This window comes from Lemur catta, chromosome 14, assembly GCF_020740605.2.
Source record: "Lemur catta isolate mLemCat1 chromosome 14, mLemCat1.pri, whole genome shotgun sequence".
In the NCBI taxonomy this organism is placed as follows: domain Eukaryota; kingdom Metazoa; phylum Chordata; class Mammalia; order Primates; family Lemuridae; genus Lemur; species Lemur catta.
The window spans coordinates 5,843,587-5,868,669 of NC_059141.1; the positions used below are offsets into that span (position 1 = coordinate 5,843,587).

General features: G+C 37.2%; 1 protein-coding gene and 1 long non-coding RNA gene across 6 annotated transcripts in view; both read right to left on the minus strand.

Annotated features, from left to right (window-relative positions):
* The window catches only part of ZRANB1 (zinc finger RANBP2-type containing 1), a 62,965-nt gene that overhangs the window by 17,014 nt on the left and 20,868 nt on the right, over positions 1 to 25,083 (minus strand). For 4 of the 5 annotated variants that reach the window (XR_006739150.1, XR_006739151.1, XM_045568010.1 and 1 more), the window contains exons 2-3: positions 22,689 to 23,539; positions 3,567 to 3,754 (exon numbers count right to left, since the gene is read on the minus strand). Coding sequence is in view for 3 of the 5 variants with exons in the window: in XM_045568008.1 (XP_045423964.1) it covers positions 3,567 to 3,754; positions 22,689 to 23,539 (1,039 nt within the window). In the remaining 2 variants the exon portion in view is untranslated. Of the gene's footprint in view, positions 1 to 3,566; positions 3,755 to 22,688; positions 23,540 to 23,632; positions 23,639 to 25,083 lie in introns of those variants that run through there. The other variant, XM_045568009.1, reaches the window with a different exon arrangement.
* On the minus strand, positions 3,762 to 20,724 carry LOC123649814. The gene is made up of 3 exons (XR_006739152.1): positions 20,682 to 20,724; positions 8,089 to 8,210; positions 3,762 to 4,131 (listed from the first exon to the last, which is right to left on the minus strand). It is a non-coding gene; the product is annotated as an uncharacterized LOC123649814 (long non-coding RNA).

The window sequence follows — 25,083 nt, forward strand, 5'->3', positions numbered from 1 at the left end:
GAGAGCAGACCTTCCAGTAAGCCACCCAAAGAATAAGATTTACTGATAACGTCATCTACATAATATATATGGACAACTTAACTGTAATTGCTATTAAAGTAGGTAAACAGTGTTTGAAAAACCCTGCTTATCCAATACAGCCACCTGATACCCTATTCTGAAACCTCCTACATGAAAATTCAGTTCTACTAGACTTTATTGGCCAGGATTACCTGTAAACATGAAAATTCTCACTATATCTTAACTTCATGAACCCAACCTTTAATCAACACTCTAATATGGAAATCCAAATATTAAGTACTTTCAGAATATAACTATTTCTCAAGTAATATTGTTAAAATGGATCCCAAAGGTAAATTCAAAAATGGTTTATTCCAATCTGCTAGCCCGAAGCTCCTTTCCAAAGACCTAGGAAGACATTTGTATCAACAACCTAGACTGGACCTGAATACTGTAAATATTCCAAAGGAAACTTGGCCTCCAAGAATCCCCACTTCCACCACCACTCTCAGGCAGGATATGTCCCTGAAGCCTGCCTCTCATCGGCTCACCTCTTCAACCTTACGATTCTCAACCACCTCCTTAGGCTACTAGTAGTTCTTAACTTAGGGTCCGCGAACTTGAAGGGAAATGTGGTTTTAATTAAGTTTAAAGCTTTCATTTTCACTAACTTTTTGCCAATGTTAAAATATATTTTCTTATTTGTCACAAATTTGATTTGGTATTTTGGTAACTATATTTTACTACAAATAATTTCCTTTGTGATGCTATTTATTTTTTATTTTATGCATTTAAAAATAATTTTTGAGAAAGAGTCCAAAAATTCCACCAGACTACCAACAGGGTCCACAACACAAAACCCAATGAAAACCCTTGCCCTAGATACATATCCCCAAATCCAATGTTCTCCTACCATTCTCCTATCCATTACCAATTTTGCTCTTTATGTGGAACAACCCCCCCCCCCCACTTCTCCCACACTGTTCCAGGGTTAGTGTACAGGTCCCATAGAATATGGTAAAAATAACAGTACATTGCTTCCTAAATTTGTTTATAAAAGACACTGCAGGTTCCATTTGGATCACTCTCTCCCTCTCTTGGATCACCTGCTCTGGGTGAAACCAGCTGCCACACCATGAGCAGCTCTGTGGATGAGCCCACATGGCAAGTAATTGAAGCCTCCTGCCAAGAGCCATAGCAGTGAGCTTGGAAACAGATCTTCTGGTCCCATTCCAGCCTTCTGACGACGATAGCCCTGGCCAACGGATTGACTGCAACCTCGTGACATACTGAGCCAAAATCATTCATCTAACCAGCTCGTGTATTCCTGACCCTTACAAATTGCATGGGATAACAAATGTTTCTTGTCTTAAGCTAATAAGTTTTCAGGCAATTTGTAATACAACAATATAGGCACTGATGCTCTATTATCATCCCACTGTTGGTCCTCAGATTACTCTTAGGAGTTCTGTGACTTATGACAGTCCCTCCAGAATCTATAGCAGACTCTTCTAGCAGCCTGCAGGGAGCCTATGAATCCCCCCACTAAAGACTTTAGCCCTAGCTCACAGTGGCTTTTTTTTTTTTTTTTTGAGACAGAGTCTCACTCTGTTGCCGGGGCTAGAGTGAGTGCCGTGGCATCAGCCTAGCTCACAGCAACCTCAAACTCCTGGGCTTAAGCGATCCTACTGCCTCAGCCTCCCGAGTAGCTGGGACTTACAGGCATGCGCCACCATGCCCGGCTAATTTTTTCTATATATATTTTTAGTTGTCCAGATAATTTATTTCTATTTTTAGTAGAGATGGGGTCTCACTCTTGCTCAGGCTAGTCTCGAACTCCTGACCTCGAGCGATCCACCTGCCTCGGCCTCCCAGAGGGCTAGGATTACAGGTATGAGCCACCATGCCCAGCCCCACAGTGGCCTTATTTAACCTGTCTCCTGCCACAACCAACCACTACAACCTCACATTGAGGGCCCCGCCCCTTCAATATACAACACAATTGGGCACAACACAAATACAGCCAGACCTTAGACACTGTAGAAGCTACCTCTAACTGTTCTCTCCCATGTTCCAGAACTCTGATCCTTCTATTTGAAAAGCACCCTGCTCCCTTATACACATCAAGCCCTTTGCTTGCATCATAGCCTTCAGGCTCTCACACCCTCCAGCCACACCCTGGCTTCACTGGAATCTTACCAAACTGGACACAATGGCTACCCATTGCAATCATACTTTCATCTCACCTTCATGTTTTTTAACATACATACAGTGCCCTATACATAATGGTTGCCAAATACTGGCAAATTTGAATAAACAAATAGGGCATAAGGATACAAATATGCAAAAAATGTATACTGACAAAATTTGAACCCACCATTGATATGATTCTCTGCACTTTTACTCTATTTCTCTTATCATTAAAAAAAAATTACCTGGATAATATAGTCAAATCCTGAATAATTCATTTGCAACCTCTATCATTCATAGCATCTACCTAATTTAGCCAGAAACCTCAGAATCAACTTGGATCTCTCTCTCCCCATATCCAATAGATCCACCGCTTCAGATTGACGACATGTCCATAATCTCTCTCAAACCGGCCCACTTCTTTTCATTTCCATGGCCACTACCCTACTTGGCAGATTTCTTGCCAGCACCACTGCAATGTCCTCCCCTAACCAGGCTCAACCTCTACAGTGTGCAACAGCCAAAACACAATCTGCTCCTCTCATTCCCTGTTCCTGTTCCTAACATCTTTCAGTGCCCTCAGGATAACTTTCAAATTCCCTGACACAGAAGGAATGCCCTCAGAGTAATCTTTCCTTTTTACTACCCTCGGAATAATCTTCCAATTCCTTGACCAAAAGATCCTTCCTAATCCGGCCCCTATTCATCTCTCACACTTCCCCTATCTCAGTTCGCAATCACCAACTCAGCCATGCTGACTTATTTGCAAAGTCCCTGGATTCACTACAAATATCAAGATTTCTGGCCCCTGCATACATGCTTTCCTAAACTTCTCTCTTCCCCACCCACTTCACATGGCTAACTCTCACTCCTCCTTCAGATACCAGTTAAAGCATTACCTGCTCTAAGTAAGAAGGGAAGAAACCTCAAAACCATTTCCTAAGTACTCACATAGCACTTCATCTGTCAGGGTACAAGCTACACAGAATTACCTGTTTCTCTACTTTTCTGGAGACTTCCTGAAGAAGAGCCAATGTCTTCACAATTCTAACCCTTTTCAGCAGTGCCTGGTGCACAATAGGTACTCAACAAATATTTGTTAGTTGAACTAAATGAGTGAATAACAGATATAGCCCAGGTTTTTTTTTTTTTAAGCAAACATGAAGATTCTAATATTGTTGTGAAGTACCCAATTTAAAAGCATATACCCTTAAGAATTATATACTGTTGAAGTTTCTAGTTTAATGTTATTTTTTAAAGGGAGTAAAAGAACCAAAAACATTTAAGAACTGTTTGGAGAAACATTATAACATCAAAAATGAAAACTAAAGAAAAGATTTCCTTAAAAGAACATTTAACCAAAATGCCGCACTCACCTCTGTAAGCAATATTGCCAACATATCTTGCCTCTGGAAACGTATGGCTAAGTGTACAAGAGTATAGCCAACATCAAAGGCAGAAGGACGGTTCAGCAAGCGTACTTCATCTGCAGTGAGCTGACGTGCAATATCTCCTCCTGATGACTTGTATGCTTCTATGGCAGCTAAATCACCTTCTACAACCCCTAAAACAAGCACCAAGATAGAAAAGCATTTAATTCTTTTTTTTTTTTTTCCAAAAAGCACAAACCTGTAGCATTCACTCCAAACTCTTTTAAGTATTTCTCTCTGCTTTCTGGATCCTGAGGCATCATTTAAATGTCCTAAAGAATATAAGGAAAATTAGTTTACTCCTCTCCCTTTTTTTAAATTTCTTTCCAGAAGTAGAACTGCCTAGTTAGGCACCTACCTTACCATCAGCGCTGGCTCCATGCTCTGGTGGGGGGATTTAGAGGAACTATTAGACCATATTAATTGGATCAAAGATCAGTAACTGAGTATGAGAAACCAGACTTCACAGAAGACATCAAGCCCCTGTTCTGGTCCTGCGTGCATCCTGACACTGCAGGAACAGAGGAGACAGGGATGTACCTCCAGTTAGTGTTGGGCTTCTTCTGCCCTTTACACTGCATACTTAAAGCACAATCAAAACAAATGCTGAGCTTTCCATACTGCTATTCAGCTTTAAAACCACTTAGAGCAATTGAAACCATTTTCATTGTAAGTAAAAGTTGGCAATATTTTGATTTCAGATTATCTCACAGCCAAGTGTTCCTTACACTCACTAAGAATTAATAAAGTAAAAATTGAACCACAAGATTTCAGATGAAATAGGCTAAAAATAAAACATTACAAACCACTTGGATAGAGAGATAAAACAAGTGTCACTTTTTCCAAATCCATGAAGAACTTTCCATTGCCACTTTTCTAATCTTAACACAAATCAATGTTAGGTAAATACAGTCATTCTATTTACTCGCCAGTACAGTACCGTATAGATAATAAACAGCATTGGTAAAAAATGAAAGTGTAAATTAGCTTCCAACTTACCATAAATAATGCTTAAAAAAAAAAAAGACTGCAGGAACAAACAATTTTAAGTGCTTCCTAAGTTACATCAGGAAAATTTGTTTATTGGGTAAAATACTAATACTAGTTAAAAATATTCTTAGTGTGCTTTCTAAAAAGCATTTTTAATTGCCACCTCGAATTAGAAATTAAATAAATAAGACATATTTCTTAGAGTATAACAGACTGACATAATGCAACAATTTCCCATCATTATTAAAGATAACAAGGCTTAAAAATAACAATTTAATTCCCACATCTACTGAATGCTCATGACAAAAAGAACACCATGCTAAGCAATATAAGAAACACAAAGACAATAAAAACAACTCCTATATTTAAAACAATTCTTTTAAATCACATTTGTAAGCCATAAAAGGCCAGCTTCAAAAGTTTCCAAACTCTCAATTCATACAGATCCCTTTCTGCAAATCTAGATCATCTCCCCAAAAAAATGACCCCCTGCCCTCAATGCAGATATACATTTTTCAGATTAAAAACCCATGATATTAAAATGCCTTCTTATAGGAATTTTTATTTTCACAGCAATGTAGGTTAATACATTCCTCACTATGTATATACAAGTTCAGCTGTAAAACTCCCAGCTCCATTATATAATACATGAAGAGCTTCAAAACACCCTTATGAGGAACATTGCCCCAGAGAAGTCATCAAGGTAGCATGAGACAAAGGCGATAAATCTTCTCAAGAGGGCAAGCCTTGAGACTAGACCAGAAAGTGCTACTTGAATTAAAAGCAAATCTACGGTTAAAGAGTTTTCTATGTCTAATATGTTCACGTACACAAAGAACTCTAAACTTGGGTTTTTTTGGTTGTGCAACTTTTGTTTTTTGGGTATTTTGGGGGGTTTTTTGGTTTTTTTTTTTTTGTTTTTTTTTTTTTTGAGACAGTCTCGCTTAGTTGCCCGGGTTAGTGTGAGTGCCGTGGCATCAGCCTAGCTCACAGCAACCTCAAACTCCTGGGCTTAAGTGATCCTACTGCCTCAGCCTCCCAAGTGGCTGGGACTTACAGGCATGCGCCACCATGCCCAGCTAATTTTTTCTATATATATTTTTAGTTGTCCAGATAATTTCTTTCTATTTTTAGTAGAGACGAGGTCTCGCTCTTGCTCAGGCTGGTCTCGAACTCCTGACCTCGAGCGATCCACCCGCCTCGGCCTCCCAGAGTGCTAGGATTACAGACATGAGCCACTGCACCCAGCCTGCTTAACTTATTTTAATGAATAGTTAAGTGTAATCTGGTAGGGCCCATAACTTTTTGAATAATTTAATGCAGTTTGTTTTATTTAGAACTGAGTGTGCCCACTCACCTCCTTTTGTTTCTATAGTATTTCTGTGTGAAGGCAACTACTTTTCCCTTCAGTCCTACCAAAGCCATTAACTATTTCCAGGCACATGCAGCATCACTGTATCTTTCATGGTTTTTGGCTTTAATCTAAAAATATATCTATTTATAAAATTTCTTTACATTACATAAGAAATGTTCCAAGCACTTCTGAACATCAATCCAAGACCCTGATCAACTTACCTGAAAAGATAAAGAGGAAAATCGGCACCATATACATGTATGCACATGTGCGCATGTATGGATGTTTGTATATGTTCATACATATTTTTTATTTCCCAAGACAAAGATGATGTAATCTAAAGTAAACACCAAATAATTTCCCTCTAGGGGTTGGAAGAAGGGGAAATCTTCAAATCATTGTCATTATTTTCAGCTAACCAACTACACAGATGAAGTCTACTAGAAATTCTTAAGAATTAATTTCCTCTCTAATGTTTCTGAGGGATTTCGGTAATTAGAAGTTAACTGGCACAATGGAGGTGGGTTGCAGACCAAAAAGCACAACAAAGTTAGCAAACTATGCTTTGGAACTATGAGTTACAATATCACCCATTCTGCCTTCCTATTAAGTGCTTTTTAAAAACACGACCAGAATTTAAAACGCTGACTTGCATGGTATATGAATTATATCTCAATAAAGCTGATACACACAAATACACACAACCAGAATTTCTATCTGACCTAACACAAAATATCAAAAACACTTAATTACTCCCTCCCACACTCTGAATTAAAACGCACATACAGCATACTGCCCATTCCCCAGCATGGAGGATATAACGAAGGACAGAAGATGAGGATGAACAGAACAGAGATCCTGTTCTCAATCTCGGACAGCACAAAAACACATGAGCATGAAAAACACATACTTAAGTAGACACACAAAAGAATATTTAAAAGAAAAGTATTCTATTCTCTAATATTCGGGGAATATATAATTCCATTTTTTTCACTAACCATAATTAAGAGTTCATAGTTTCAGTAACTGGTAAATTTTCAGCTATAAACATTAGTAAATTTATCAGAAATCAAATTTCATGAGAATGTCACTGAACTGTCCAAATTTTTGGTATGTCTTTATTACACCCTGCTCAAAGAGAACTACTGATAAAGACAGTTTCTTCATAGATGGGTTTTCACTGCAGACATGGTGTTTAATAAGATTTGGCCCATACTCATATAATTTAAATTTAGAGACCACATGTTTTCTACTTAGGGAGGGGGAAAAGGGCATCATAGTGTATGCAAAAAAAAAAAAAAAAACCTTACAACATGTCTCTGGGTTCCTCACATAACAGTACATTTTGAGCACCTTTTAATATCAGGGGATAAAAGGAAAATAAGAAGGCAGAAGAATTGGTAAGCAGGAAAAGACAACAAATAAATGTTAAGTGCTAACATCTCACTTTATAGAACCAAAGGCCAGGAATAAAACTCAAAGCTTCCAAAAGAAGATAAAAAGAGGTAACATATACATGCTTTCTAGGTTACTAACATCTCACAGTGCCTCCAAGAGTAACTGAAGCATACTTCTCTTAATACTTTTTTTGAAAATTTAACAAACATATATCACATATTCTGTCCCTTTCTCCTTCATGTTACAAAGGCAAATAAAAGGACAGTTGAAGGCACTCTGAGAAGATTAAAATTATAAAACTAACCTGCAGTATCATACATTCAAAATTGAATGAATGAAATGGACAATTAACTAGTGATACATAATAACAGATAAAGTGCTAATAGACTTTAAAAAACATGAAGACCTAAGAGTAAATGAAAGTTACTATCTACAAAGTTTAAGAAAAAAAAAAAAATCTTATTGTTTTGTAAGCTGGGCCAGGAACAGAGTTTAATATATTTTGAAGCCACACGTCAATAACTCACTGGGGACTTCACAGCTACTATGGAACTCCGTTGGTTAGAATATGGAGCTGGCTCATAGATGTTTCGAAAACAGACTTATTTTTTCCCCCATATATGGCACAGTTTTCAAAGTTTTGCCTTATTTTCCTTTGACATAAAATCGTAATGGTAACTAACTTTGAAAAGAATGCCAAATGGTAAAAAAAAAGCCAGGACTTACCTGAGCTCACATGGGCCAGCTCAACACTACCCTGGAGTTCTATGGTAGCTGTGACATCACAGCATGGTTTATGCTGTGGGGTCAGGGTGGACCTGGAGTCAGCTGGCACAATTTCAGGAACCCTTAAAGAGAAAAGTTAGTTTTAAGTGGTAATGTTCAGAATGTCCTTTACCATGGTCAGTAGAAAGATGCAGATGTGGCTGGCTACAATGTCTAAGTAGTTTTCCTCTACCCAGAGTTTAATTCATTTAACTGGTTTTGCATACTGAAAGAAAACTATACCACCCAGTAGTACTTTTTTTCTTCATATTGATACCATTTGGCTATAGTTTAATCATGAACCAGGCTTAAATATTCACAGCAAATTCTTTCAAAACTCAAATACGAGTTGCTTTTTAAATAAAATGATTTCAACATTGTTAAGTGTACCTCAAAGTAGGCATAAGCACAGGCACAATCCCAGAAATAGTTTGAGCAAACCAAACAAATCACCTCCTAGTTACACTTTTCACATAATAACCAATGCCAACAAGTTAAAACCTACCATTTCTATTCCTAACATAATGCTATAGAACAATAACCTTTTTGAAAAACCAAAAAATGAAAATCAGAAATTGGAAATAAACTCTTAAATTTAATCTATACTATATCAAGACTAGCTTCCATTCAATTATCTCACCATCCATTATTAAAACAACCTCTTTAGAAAAATAAAAGATTCAATGAGATAAAGAAGTTAAAATCTCTAAGGTCTTTTAAATAATCTATAAATTATGGCAAATCATGACAAATATACTTCTGAGCTCTTGCCTCCTTACATCTTTTATCAGAATGTTAGCAACCCAACTGTCGTGGAAATATAAATCCCCAAAGTCATGAAGAAAAACCTGAACTGAGAAGATACTTTCATAAGAAATAAGATGTTGGACAGGTGCGGTGGCTCACGCCTGTAATCCTAGCACTCTGGGAGGCGGAGGCGGGAGGCTCACTTGAGGTCAGGAGTTCAAGACCAGCCTGAGCAAGAGCAAGACCCCTGTCTCTACTAAAAAATAGAATGAAATTAACTGGACAACTAAAAATATATAGAAAAAATTAGCTGGGCATGGTGGTGCATGCCTGTAGTCCCAGCTACTCAGGAGACTTGAGGCAAGAGGATCACTTGAGCCCAAGAGTTTGAGGTTGCTGTGAGCTAGGCTGACGCCATGGCACTCTAGCCCTGGGCAACAGAGTGAGACTCTGTCTCAAAAAAGAAAGAAAGAAAGAAAGAAAGAAAAGAGAGAGAGAGAGAGGAGAGAGAGAGAGGAGAGAGAGAGAGAGAGAGAGAGAGAGAGAAAGAGAGAAAGAGAGAGAGAAAGAAAGAGAGAGAGAGAAAGAAAGAAAGAAGAAAGAGAGAGAGAGAGAGAGAGAGAGAGAGAGAGAGAGAGAGAGAGAAAGAGAGAAAGAAAGAAAGAAAGAAAGAAAGAAAGAAAGAAAGAAAGAAAGAAAGAAAGAAAGAAAGAAAGAAAGAAAGAAAGAAAGAAAGAAAGAAAGAAAGAAAGAAAAAGAAGATGCTGCTGAGCAGGAAAAATTACTTTTGAAAGCATGACGGAAGGACTTAAAGGAACATGTCACAAAGTTATTTGGGGGACAAGTGATCAGAGATGAGAACAAATGTTAATGGGTTGAAAAAGATGAACATGAGTTCAAATTACAAATATCACTAAAATATTCGACTGAGAGGAAATTATGGTTCTTACAAATCTAGGGTTCCAAAAGTGTATTTTGAACTCACAGTATATATGTCAAAACCACAATCACCACTGAAATCAAGTCCAAAAGTTTCTCTAACTTCAAAATAAAAATTTCACTTGCTACATTACCAAGTTATCCTTGCTAAATTTGAAACCACATTTTAGATTTTCAGAATTATACTATCTCAGGTAGGCCTGGAAAGACTTAATAGTCTAGCCAGCCTTCTTTTTACAAGTGAGAAAACTAGAGGGTAAGTGAACATTTTAAAAGGTGACGATGGGGAAGAAAAGATAAAAGAAAAAACTTTCATGACTTACCATAACTTTATATTGTTCATATTATACTTTCATAATTTATAATAATATTGTAATTTAACTCCTAGACAAAAATACTGATACAAGTCAGAGAATTATCAAATTGGAAGAGATGTTAAAAAAAATAACCTAGTCCATTTTGATAATGTCTCCAGCTAGAAGCACAAAATAAGAAAGTCCCGACAATTTGCCACTGCAAGACAAAGTTCACAGCTTCAGTAAACACTGATAACCCCACAAGCATCCACATAAACTGAGTGGTAGATTTTCCCCAAAAGTTTCAGGCCTATATTATCCAACAACCCATTAGACATCCTCACCATATATCTAAAACTGAACTTGCCCTCTCCTATGTGTTCAGGAAAAATGATACTGCTATCCAACCCAGGTGTCAAACCAAAAATCTGGCTATCTTTCTAAACTCCTTCCCCCACCATATCAATTCTTCCAAGTTTTGCTGATTCTACCTCTTAAGTCTTTCTCAAATAACCCCCATTTCCCCATCTCCACTGCCTCCACTACTCTAGCTGTGGACTACAAGCTCACCTGAATTGCTTTAATTTCTCCCTAAGTGGTCTGCTTGTCTCATGTGTTGCCCCCTCCCAACCTATTCTCTACACTACGGCAGGCAAACATAGTTATCCTAAACCACAGATCTGATTAAGGCACTCCCCTTTTAAAACTTTACCACTGCTCTTAGGCTAGGAGCTAAATTCCTCAACTAGGTTAACAGGCCTGGAATGGTCCAACATTCCCTGCAGGTTGTCGCTCACAGCTCCCACTCTACGCTCCAACCCTGCTAACTTCTTTCAGGTTATTGGACATGCCAGGCCGCCTCGACTATGGGGTCTTAACACATACAATCCCTCTGACAGAAACACTCTTCCTTCTTCTCTCTAAGGTTTTGGCTTAGATGTCACTTAACACCCTCTCTCAATCTCCTAATGAGATTGGGCCATATGGTCCTCTAGTACTCTACACTTCCTCTACTGAACTATCCTATCCCGGCTTGCTGAATTCTATCTTCCTCCATAAACTCTCCAAGAGCCATGATTTCTCTCATAGTGTTTGGGAGCACACTCAATACCTGACTGCATAAATGAACGAACAAATGAACAAAGAAAAGGTAAAAGCTAAGACAATTTTTAAAAGCAATTGGAGGGAAGCTATGATTATTTAAGCAAAAGTATGATACTGATAAAAAAACAGACACATCAAAATAAATAGCCTCAAAACAAACTGCAGTATGTGGAATCATTTTATATATGATAAAAGCACCCAAATCAATGAGAAAAGAATTTATTTAATAAATTGTAGTAGCAGAATTTAGAAAAATATTTTAATCCTTAGTTCAATCCAAAAAAACTGCTTACAACAACAAAGACAGAATGTTAGTAAACTGCCCCACTGAAAAAGGGAAAGAATATTTGCAACAAATATGAATGGTATTTATTTTTAAGATGTATACACTTTACATTTATATAGACTTCATGTAACTTGATAAAATCAACAAAGAAACTGAACAAAAGACAAATCAACTATTCAAAAAAAATAAATATGACTAATAAAATGATATGGCATGTAGCCCTTAAACATCAGCAAAGACATAGCTCCACAGGGACTCTCAAATGGCTGCTAATAATAAGAAATAGGCTGGCCGGGCGCAGTGGCTCATGCCTGTAATCCTAGCACTCTGGGAGGCCGAGGTGGGCGGATCGTTTGAGCTCAGGACTTCGAGACCAGCCTGAGCAAGAGCAAGACCCCGTCTCTACTAAAAAAAAATAATTACAAATTATCTGGACAACTAAAAATATATATAGAAAAAATTAGCCGGGCATGGTGGCGCATGCCTATAGTCCCAGCTACTCAGGAGGCTGAGGCAGTAGGATCGCTTGAGCCCAGGATTTTGAGGTTGCTGTGACGGCACTGTGAGACTCTGTCTCAAAAAAAAAAAAAAAAAATAGGTAACTTACGGTACAACAACTCAATGTCATATAACATTCATTTTTTAAAAAGATGAAAACATTTTAATTCAAATTATAAAGTTCTGGCCAGGCATGGTGGCTTATGCTTGTAATCCTAGCACTCTGGGAGGCAAGGCAGGAGGATCGCTTGAACTTAGGAGTTAGAGACCAGCCTGAGCAAGAGTGAGAACCCATCTCTGTTAAAAATAGAAAAATTAGCTGGGTGCAGTGGCTCGAGCCTGTAGTCCCAGCTGCTGGGAGGCTGAGCCAGGAGGATCACTTGAGCCCAAGAGTTTGAGGTTGCAGTGAGCTACAATAACACCACTGCACTCTACCCAGGGCGACAGAGAGACACTCTGTCTCAAATTAATTAATTAAAGTAAGTTTAATTAAAAATTCAGAATATACAATATAACCTCGATTACATTAAAGTAAATAAATGCAAAAAAGTCTGAAATACACAAAAAATCTGACAGGTTTCCTCTAGGCAGTGAAATTATAAATTACTTTTATTTTTTCATAGCCTTTCTTATCTCTGAAATAGTCTTATAATGTATAGTCTGTTTTTATTATTCAAAAATGAACTCTCACATATACTATTATAGAAGTCAGTATACAAATGTCTAAATTTGATGAAATAGAAAAAAACAGTATGTCCATCAACTGATGAATGGATAAACAAAATATGATCTATTCATACAACGGAATATTACTTAGTCTTAAAAAGAAAGAAAATCGTGGCACAGGCCACAACATGCATAATCTTAAAGACACTATGCTAAGTGAAATATGCTAATCGCAAAACGACAAATACTGCATGACTCCATACATATGAGGTTCATAGAAAGTAGAATGGAGGTTGTCAGGAGCTGCAGGAGGGAAGAGGCAGGAATGGGGAGTTATTGTTTAACGAGTACAGAGTTTCAGTTTTGCAAGATGAAAAATGTTCCAGCGATGGATGGTATTAACAGTTGCACAACAATGTGAACGTGCTTAATGCCATTAATGTACACTTAAAAATGAGTAAAATGGTAGTCTTATGTTATATATATTTTACCTCAATTAAAATAAATTGTAAAAAAAAAAGATACAAGGACATTATTCAGAAATGTCAGAGGTGCAGCCTCAATTAATATCACCTATATAGCATTCCTCCCTCCCCTAAAAAAAGATAAATGTTTAAATTGAATCTAATCATAAGGAAACCTACAAAGCCAAATGGAAGATCATTCTGCAAAAGTAGACTCTTTGAAAATGTTGCCATGAAAGATAAACAACAAAAACCATTAACAGATCTGCACTGTTGTACATTAGAGGAGACTAATGAGACAAAACGATTAAACAGGATGTATAATCCTTGACTGAACAGGGCTGGGGCAACAGTAATTATTGAAACTACTGGTGAAACCGAATATGAGCTTTCAGTATTAAACTTCCTGGATAATTACATTGTGTGGTTATGTAGGAAAACCGTCCTTGTTCTTAGGAAATATATACTGAGGTATTTAGAGGCGAAGTGTCATGATGTCTGCAACTCTCAAATGGTTCAGAAAAAGGATACATACAAGTGAGAGAGCGTCACCAAATGTGGCAAAGTACTAATGGGAAAATCTAGGTGAAAAGCATGTGTTGTTCAATGTATTATTATACTTGTAATTTTATGAAATTTCTCATTATAAAAGACTGATGGGGAAAAAGTCGTCTCTGCACAGCAGGACTGGAGGTGTAGAGAAGAAACTACTGCATTTCGTTATAAGCTCTTCTATCTATGCTGCTTGATTTTTTTTTAACCATGTGCATACTTTAACAAAATTTTTTAAAATAAAGTTATCTTACAGTTTAAACTGCAACAATTCTCTAGAGTTGAAACATTCTTTTATTAATATATATTTGATATTTAAAAGATACATCTGGATTTCATAATTCAGTGCGTTCATTTAATGCAGTACTTTTCTAAAAATGAAAGTCTTTACTAAATCAATGATGCACATTCCAACGTCAGTGTCATATAATCAAGATTACCCGACATATTCCCTTTCTCAGCTTAAAAGGGCACCTTACTACTTGGCAAGCTTGTGTAATCAATCATTTCTGAAAGCCAGGAACTATGTCTCAGACATGCTAAAGGCAACCAGAATACTGCCAGGGCTCTATTTCTGCCATCATCATCCATTTGCCTTAACAGACACAGTCATTCCTGGAAGCTTTCCTTTTTTACCCCAAGTGTCAGGAAGTACTTTCAAATCCCAGACTAAACTGACCAGCATCAATTAATAGTGGAAAGGAAAGGGGTGAAAAAGAGAGAGAGAGAGAGAGAATGAGAATGTGTGTGTGTCTGTGTGTTTTCTACAGATTAGAATCTTTTATATTGCTGAAAATTCCCACAATTCATGACTTAGAAATCATGACATGTTATTTTATATCCAGTGTTCCAAAATCACAAGAGGAAACCATTAAAAACGTGAAAAACAAGACAAAAACTACCTGAAGATAATACTCCTTTCATAGTGCTAAAAATAACTCTATTACCTTTAATATGAACTACCTTTGGTAAGAAGTAGAGTCACAATCAAGAATGTGTATGGAGTGAAAAGATACTGCAGTTTTTATAGCTACACACACATCCCACGTAAGAGTAGCACAAAGTTAACCAAGGACATACAAGGCATTGCGAACATTCTAGCAGCTTACTTTCCTTTTATGGATGCAGTGCCAAAGATTTGCTACAGCAGTCTGTATATATTTTGGATTCTATTAAAAGCTTTTAATAGAACATTTTAACTCAAACCATTTTTGTTGGCTTTTTTTAAAAAGGGCAATAGATAATTTTAAATGTTGAAGACTTTCTGTAAGACCCAAGACTTTTTTTCTGGCTCACCCTTCATTCATATGCAAAGCAGTGTATTAAGAAAAAAAGAAAACTAAATCAGAAGAGTATCTTTCAATAGAATGCTCAGTCTGGCATCAATATCAAAGTTCATAATTCACATTTAAAAAATAACCATAACTTAAATCAGAATAGTGAACAATTCCATTACCTTCCTCTCTAAACTCCCAGAAGGTGATCTCTAAAAAGGACATATTTGAACATGGATCTGCAACTGAGCTACCAACACAGAAGTAATGATAACTGCAAAGCAATTCCATAGCGCAGGGAAGATTCTAAAGATGGAAAACAGATTGTCCAAGCAAACTGAAAATAGGCCAACATGAGCAACAGAAACAGAAAAAATACTACAGAAAAGCCACACAAAAAATCAAGTTCAAATTTATTTATCATGGAATGCTGTAAAATATTAACAAGTTGACAGATTACCCTGGGACACAGTGATCAGCTTCATGTAGACATATTTATTTTGCTGACTTCAAAAAAGCCAGGACTGAAAATATAACTATTCACAGCATCAAACATTATTCAAAAGCTCCGGTAACAGTATTCCTTTCAACCATATCTAGCAGAAACAAACATCTTTACCATCTTTGTCTAGAAAAAGAAAACAACATGGCTACTTGACATGCAGGAAGTCAGCCTCTCCCAACCTCAACTTCTTTCATTATTAACAATGGCTCTTAACCCCTCTAGGAATTGGTGAAGGTTAAGTTTCTGAAATTATCAAATTAAGATATGTGTTTAAAAAAAAAAAAACCTATTTGTATTAATTTCCTATTGCCACTCTAATAAATTACTACAAATTTTTGTCTTAAAATTCAGGAGGTCAGACGTTCTGCATGGGCCTTACTGAGCCAAAATCAAGGTGCTGGCAGGGCTGTGCTCAGTCACGAGGCCTGGGGGAGTCTTGACTTTTCTCTGAGAGGCTGCCCAAATTCCTTAGGTCAGGGCCCTGCATCTCTCAGCTCTCTGCTTCTCCATCTTCACATCTCCTCCTCTGACCCTCACTCTCGTCTCCCTCATCCACTCTTGTGATTACACTGTTCACCTGGATAATCCCTCCATCGCAGGAGCCTTAATTTAATCATGTCTGTGAAATCCCTTTTGCCACGTAAAGTGGCATGTTCATAGATACTGGGGATTTAGGACACAGACATGGGGTGGGGGGTGTCACAGTAGACATTATCCTGTCTGCTACACTATTTAAAGAAACCATGTAAATCATAAAAAGTCCAAAGAAGGAGAGAGATGAACCTATAAGGAAGTACTGGACAAGTAAAAAATGCAAATTTAGGCACTGTAACTTACCTCATTAATAGTGTGTTTTTCAAAATACCTAATGTTTTATTCCTTCAGGTAAGTCACTGATAAACTCTGTGTGAAGCACATCAATAACTGTTAAAGCTAAGGAGTACGAACTAAAGAATAGAAGCCGGTCTATTTTTTTCATCACAATCATTTGTATGCCCCGAGTGTCCTCTAAAGTTAAAAAGTTAGCCCAAATACATCTTAAATGGGTAAAATCACCACTGTGTCCATTGTAGGGATTTCCTTTTTTGTTTTGACATGGTAATTTCCTTGGTATAAATTACCATCCAATCATTCCAGTTCAAAGCATTATAATCTCTCAAAAACTAATCTAAATGACTTTTTCTTCAAAGTTAATGTAATTTTGTTTAGATTATTGTACAACACCCTTTTCATTTGACCAGACATGTACTTCAAAACTAGGAATAATAAAAAATAAAATAGAAGATTACATTTAGCAACAGTTTTGTTTTTCCACAGAAAAATAAAAATAACACTAATGTAACCTTAATGATTTACTTCCCTGAAGAAAACTTAGATTGTCAAATTCCAAATGTCCATCCATATACACAATTCTTGATACCAATACCAGAATACATTGAAAAGAATATTTTTACATGTAATAGGCCTACACATTGCTAATTTTTGTTAAAATGAACAAATAGCATTAGTGAAACCAAATGGACACGTTTAATACCATCATCCAGGTTTTAGATATTTCTACAGTTATGCCTGCCACTCTAACGTGCACAGGTATCATACAATACAGTACACAGGTTTCTAGCAAGGGGGCCAAATACAATTGGCATCAATATGGAAAATGCCTTAAATATTGACTTTCAATATAATTAAATTATGAGAAAAAGGAATACATTAGATCAAACAATATTTTTGCAGACAACCTGACAGAAAAGGTTAATGCCAACATATTTTCTATGTTTTTAAAATCATCACAATATTTAAACATGTCAAAATTTTGAAAGTATAACAAATTTTGCTCAGGAAATACCAAGATTACAATCCTCATGACCCCATCTCAGCCTGCTACTTGATAAATGTCCATCCATAAACACATTCTTGATACCAATACCCATGTTGGTGATTCTCAACACGGGAAACCAGTCCACACTGCAGGTTGCCCCAAAGCTTTGGAGCACCAGGAGGGTTTACTGATTCACACATTCTCTACAGTGAAAGTTGCTCTCACCACTACTACTGGGTATGGGGCAACTGAACATTTCAGAATAAAAATTCCAGTTTCAACATGTACTTATTATATAAGTTTGATTCTTTTTCCCCAACACCTTCAACACCCCCACCAAATCTCAACTCCTTCCCATCTTCATTAGCAGGAGTACTGGACAAGCTAAACATAAGATACAGCTATTGTTTAAGAAGCATGACAAAATGTCAATTAGGAAGCAATAAGTCCAATGACAAATGAATAAAACATTTTCAAGTAAAAATTATATTTGATAGACCTCTAGGTATAGTAAACACAAAGAATTATTTTTTTTAAAGCAAATGTTACCATCAGTAAAAGGATGAAGATGAAGAAATTAAAGATAAAGAAACCTGACTCCAGACTTTTCACAGCCTTAGACTGCCCCTCAACCCTCTCCAGTAGGACCCTATCATGTCTACTACCCTCTGTCTGCCCCTTACAACCAGCGAGAAGCAGAGTTGGCTCCACTGGATCAAGCCCCAAATAGTGTGTAAGGTGAAAAAAACAGAAAGCTAAGAAGACAGCAAAGAATCTAGAAATTCAGGATAGGAGTAGAATAAAGGTCTGTTTGCCCAGACCCCAGTTTCCTATTTAAAAATGTATGAGTGCCTAGGTAGCAGGTGCTGTCCTAGGTACTAAGATGCAGCTATGAACAAAACAGATAAAATTCCTGGCCCTCAAGAAACTTAAATTCTAGGGAAGAGAGAGACAAGTAATAAACAAGATGACTAAGTATATTAGAAGGTGATACAGTTATGAAGAAAATTGAAGGTGGAGACGGGGTAAGGGACAGGGATAAAACTTTACATATAGCAGTCAGGGAGGGACTCACTGAGAAGGCAACATTTGAGAAACAAACTAAAGGAGGTAATTTAGCAAATTCTGCAATCAGGAGAGAGCAACCCAGGCAGAAGAAAACAGCAAGTACAAAGGCCTGAGGCTTGCTTATAGAAAAGTGGCTGGAGTGAAATGGAGAATGTGGAGAGCAGATGATAAGTTCAGAGGTAAAAAATATACAGTTGACCTTTGAAATCATGGAGGATATCTGTATATAACTTTTGACTCTCCCAAAAACTTAACTACTGGTAGCCTACCATTGACCAGAAGCCTTACTGATAACATAAGCAATTAACACACATTTTGTACATTATATGTACTACACACCGTATTCTTACAATAAACTAGAGGAAAAAAAAGTTACTAAAAAAATCATGAGGAAAAGAAAACATATTTACTATGCATTAAGCAGAAGTGAATTATCATAGCAGTTTTCATCCTCATCATCTTTATGGTGAGGAGGAAGAGGAAGAGAAGGGGTTGGTCTTCCTTTCTCAGAGGTGGCAGAAAATTAGCATGTAAGGGGACCCACACAGTTCAAACCTGAGTTGTTGAAGGGTGAACTATATATGCACGGAGGGGAGAGGGCAGGACACAAAGCACATAAATGGCATTTTTGAGGGACTCCGGCTTTTACTCCAAGTGACACAGGCAATCCCTAGAAGGTTCTGAGCTGAGTTTTTTAAAAACAGTAGCACCTATGTTGAGAGCAGATTATATAACGGAGGGCTAGGGGAAGGAGAGGATCAGGTTTGGACCAGGGTGGTGAGACGCAGTCAGATTCTGGATATATTTTGAAGGTAGAACCAACAGGAGCTTCTGATAAACAGGAGAATCAAGGATAATCAAGGCTTTTAGCACAAGTAACAGAACAAGTAACAGAACTGCCATCAACCAAGACGGGAGACTATTAGAGAATAGATGTGAGGGAGAGATCAGTTCAGTTTTAGCCTGAGTTTGAAAGGAGTTTGAGATATTAGACACTCAAGGGGAAATGTTGAACAGGCAGCTGGACATATGAATCTAGGATTCAGGAATACAAGTTATAGCACAGATTTAATTTGGTGTTCTTATCTGGCCCTGTGTCTTTTCAACAGATCAATCGGAGTCACAAATTGAAATGCAGTTTCACAGGACAACTGATTCAATATAATAGCAGAACAAAAGCAGGTAGTGCCACCCTGTTCTGTAGGTAGCTTTCTGTCCACCCAGTGGGAAAGGCATGGTGAGTGCTGATGCAACATCCCTAAAAACATCCGGCAACAACTGCAGACATTCCAGAGACAACTGCATATTTAAATTCATACCCTTGCCTTTACTACCCTGACTCCCACCCCCAGGTTCCGCTTTCACTGATGTCAGCTTTTGGCACTGCCAGTCTCTCGCCACATAAGATAATTTGACTTATCTGAAACTTACACCCAAGAGTCATGTAAAGATGTTTACCCAATACTATTGATGCTTCAGTTTACTTGTCGTTCTCAACAAATGAATCTTCCTCATTTGTATTTTATCTGCTACAAAGTTGACCTATGGTTGAAAATTTTTTCCAATTTTAAATGGGAAAGGCTCACACTTCACACTCAGTATACATTTTATGTTTAGTGTACATACTTTGAAGATGATTTTTAAAAACACTTAGCATCAATATACCATAATATATCATCTTGGGAACATCAGGCAGGCAGAAAAGGGGAAATAAAGGTTAATTTTCAGGGTGTACACGCTTCTGTTAGTGTTACTGCTTAAGTTTTTTTTTTTCTTAACCAAACACAATGTAAAAAAGTTCTTAACATATTTCCATGATGTTTACAAATCAGAATACAGCTGCCCAAGAGACAAGTCCGTAGCCTTTTGTGTGTAACAGTTCAGAATCATATCGTGCAGTTAACACTCAAAAATCTTTGCTAATAGGAAAGACATACTCCACTTTACCAAGAACCAAATACAATCAACCCTTGGCCCTAAAAATCCAGAAACTTTGGGGTGGAAATAGTAAGTTAATGAAGCCAAGACCAAATCTGACATTGGCCCTGCTTGTAGAAGTTTTTGTTTCACCTTTAAAATGAACTCACAACTACTAAAATGCAAAGAGGTACAAGGATGGTTAATGGAAGGAAGGAAGGAAGGATGGAAGGAAGGAAGGAAGGAAGGGAGGAAGGAAGGAAGGAAGGGAGGGAGGGAGGAAGGGAGGGAGGGAGGGAGGAAGGGAGGGAGGGAGGGAGGAAGGGAGGGAGGAAGGGAGGGAGGGAGGGAGGGAGGAAAGAGAGAGCAGGACCAAGAAGAAATAACAGCCATAAAGACAAACATGTTGAGTGGTCTACCTGTGTGTTTCAAGGAGAGAAAATGTTTCAAAGCAGGAGTTCTTGTCCTAGGATCCAGTGACTTCAAGAAACAATGAACCCCGGATTTCTAAAGGATTTTTATGACCTCAAAGGAAGTTAAGAATGAAAGCAATAAAGTTTAGCTTAGTTGATTTCCATCCGTAAACCTACATGTACTATAACACCACCTTGTAGTAAAAGTACATGACCGGTAACAGTACGCTATTACTTGCAAAAAATAATTTTAAGAGCACTCCAAAACCATACATGTAATTAAAAGACAATCATGCCTAACACAAAAGCTCATATGATGTAAGATTCCATTTATATAAAATATCCAGAATTGGTGGGTACCAGGGGTTGAGGAGGGTGGTAACTGCTTAAGGGTTTACAAAGTTTCCTCTTAGGGTGACGAAAATATTTTAGAACTAGACACAGGTGGTAGTTGCACAACACTGTGAATGTCCTAAATGCCAATGAGTTGTTCACTTTCAAAATGGTGAATCTGATGTTATATGAATTTGATCTCAATTAAAAAACTAATAATTAATAAAGCCCTTTTGTATCTCCTGTTTAAATTGTTTAAAAAAAAATATGTTGCCCACCAATTTACGGGGGAAAAATCAGTGGGATAAAATGGGACAACACAGACAGAAGATGGCTCAGTATGTTTTCATTCCTAGTCCTCAGGACAGGAGAAAACTGGAACTAACAGTCACTAAGTGCCTACTATGTCTGGAGTTCAGAAGGGTTCATCTGCTGGAATATTCTTTTTTGCCAGGACAAAACTAAAAGAAAAAATTCAGATTTCTTGAAATTTCTTCTTAGGACTTGCACATTCCTACAGTTACGTCTTACATATTCTTGGGGTTATATCCAGAGTGATAAATAAAAAATTAGTACGGGGGGTAAAATACAGCTAAGCTGTGCTTAAGGCTTAGCTATTGCCCAACAATAGCTTCACAATAGTTTAACCTTAACAATCACTCAAAATTTCCTTTACAAAACTGAATGTCAAAGTAAACACCCCATCCAAATAATTTAAATAATAAAATTCAAACATCTAATCTCAGATTTCAAAAGTACTAAAGACTCAAGTCACTGTTTTTGTGAATTATATCACAATTAACTCACAAGGTCAATAACTGCAGAAAAATCCTACTCTCACATGCCTCTGCCCTTTAACAGCTCTGAGCTGGGACCAATATTCAAATTTTCCTTAGGAAAGCACTAAAAAAACAATACATACAAATCATAATTTGAAATATGGAATCAGCTGGCTACATTGTAATCAGTTGCATAAAGTTTGCAAATATTTACTACATGACATTTGTGTTAAATTAACATCAGTATTTTCAAGGTCAACATTATGTCTGTTCAACTTCTTGGAGTCACACATTTTTGTGATATTTTTAACATCTGACTAAAGCTTCTATCATCACAAGATGCTCACACTGTTTACAAACACTCAGAAACAGCAGCTGGTGTTCCTCAGTCACATCTTGTCACAATAAATAGAGTAGCAGTTTTAAACTCCAGGTATGTATTTACCACTGATATGTAAGAACTTTGCTTTAACTTAAAAATTTTTTTCCCCTTAATGATGAAGAGACATGTACACAACCAAATGAAGGTAATTTAGTACAAAGTTACGACAAGATCACAAACACAGAGATTCTTAAACATGCATACTTGAGAGTACAGCTATCATGCTGAATGAACTAAATGTTAAATAATGTTGATTCTGTTTATATCTTTCTTTCTTTCTTTCTTTCTTTCTCCTTAAGATGGAGTGTCCCTATGTCACCCAAGCTGGAACGCAGTGCCTAACCCCAGGCAAAATTATCCAGCATTGCAGCCTTGAACTCCAGGCCTCAAGAGATTCTTCTGCCTTAGCCTCCCAAGTAGCTGGAACTACAGGCGCACGGTGTTGAGCCCAGTTCTTTTCATGTCATTTTTAATACCTTTTCCCTTTCCATTCAAAAAATGCAGAAAACAGAAACTTACCCACACAAGCATTGAGGAATAGCCAATCAGTCTTTTTCATCCTGTTTTTAATTTGCTTTAGTTTTTTGAAGTCCACTTCAAGTTCCTCCTTGCTGCCAACAGCACCAGCCAATTCAATCCTCTGAAAATCCATTTTCACTTCAGAGTCCCGTTTTGTAGTAGGAGGCGATCTCCTTTGGCTATTACCACTACTGCAACTTCCTCTCCATCGAGCTCTGTCTTGCTCATTTATTATTGAAGAAGCCTCTTCAGTCTCTGCCAACTCTATTGCTTCAATATTATTAGGTCTGGGATGATCACAAACAACACATTTTTTAGCCTTGGCCCAGTTTTCATATGTGCAAATAGAACAAGTCCAGTGCTGGGTCCTTGTATTCAGTTTGTTTCTATCATTGTATTCCTCACAAGGATCAACAGAAAAAGCAACTGGTCTTGAGCCAGATCCTGAGGATTGAGGAGATTCTGTGGGACTCCTGGTCCTACGTTGAGATAAGCACTGGGTACATCTGATTGCTCTTGGCCAGTTCAAATATGTACACATATGGCATGACCATTTATTTGCATTTTCCACACTATATGAAGATTTAACCCGTGGTCTTGCACTAGAGTCTGGACATATCAAGGGACTACTTCCTCCTTCGGTGCTGGAAGGATCCCAATCTCTACCAACATCACTTGAACCACTTTTAAATGGATCTTCTGTAATAATTGTTCCACTAGGTCTTTGGGCACGACACATAGTACACTTGATTGCAGACGGCCAGTTTTCATACGTACAATATTCACAAGCCCACTTAATTCCACGTTCTGACATTGTGCACTTCTTGAAGTGAGTTATGTCAGGCAGGAAGCTATAAATAATTAAGACATGGTTATTAAAATAATAACTACATAATTACACCTCCAAATATATGCCCAAAAAATAAACATACCCTTCAACTTACAAAATATAAATTTCTCAAAAGATGCATGTTAAGATTTCATATTGAATTATCCCAATTTTCTTTTTTGATTTCCATAGCGACATGGGGATAAATTCCACCAAAAAAAAAAAAAAAGAACATACTTAGACCTCAGGATTTAATAAAATTGTACTCTGGAATGCAAAAGAGGTAGGCAGAAGATAAAGGGAGGTTTACTATGAAAAGAAAGGAGATTAAAATAGGGAAGCCACTAATAGAAATGTTTAATTTCAGCCAGGCCATCATCATCAATTTAGAAAAGTAACCGATAGTTAGAAGACCCAAAGAGAGGAAAACAACACAAATAATACTTAAACACATAACCCTTTTCAAATTATGAACAACATAGAGTACGATTCATGAATTCAGAAGATCAAAGTCAATTCTATAACATCTGCTAAGGGACAAAAGCAGCTTAAAAGTGCTAATTATCCACTGTTATTAATTAGCACAGGTAGAAAAGAAAGATGTTGTTAAGTAATAGTTACAATTAACAAAGTAACACTGTAAAACAGATAGTTCCTTGATATTCAGTATCCTCAAAATTCAGTTCTATCTGGAGCACAAAAAGAAAATGACATATTACCTATACTTGGGGAAATCAAATTGAGAGAACATCTCTACAGTAACTACTAGCATAGTCATTCCAATATCAATATAATTTTTTTTTTTTTTTGAGACAGGATCTCGCTATGTTACCCAGGCTAGAGTACAGTCGCATCATCATAACTCACTGCAACCTCCAACTCCTGGGCTCAGGTTATCTGCCTACCTCAGCCTCCCAAGTAGCTGGGACTACAGGTGTGCACCACCATACCTGGCTAATTTTTCTGTTTTTTATAGAGACAGGGTCTCACTACATTGCCCAGGCTGGTCTCCAACTCCAGGCCTCAAGCAATCCTCCCACCTAGGTCTCCCAAAGTGCTGGAATTACAGGTTTGAGCCACCAGGCCCAGCCCATCCAACATGATTTTGAATGTTCACATTCAAATTATTTAAAATTTTGAATATTTAAAATATATTCAAAATTCAATTCATATTAAAAATATGTTCACTGTTTAAAAGGTCCTAGGATTCAAGGGTGGGCTTACTAACACCACCACTATAATGAAAACTTTATTATTTAATGAAAATGAATTCATAAATGAAGCAACACACAGCAAATTTAATAATGATTTTTTTTAATGCCTTGAATTTAGACACTGGCCACTAAAGCCAACCTCTCCATTTTCTTAAATCCTTTCTCAAGTCAAATAATATCTTCCCACCATTTATACTTAACCAGGAAAGAAAAAGAAATCCTAGACAGAGTACAGAAGCTTTTCCCTCTCTTTCTTAGGGACTTTTCCTGAATCTGAAAAGCTAAATTTTTCACTTTGGAAGTGTACTGTATTTTGTTCCTGCCTGCTAAGTCCACACCCCATTTACAGTGT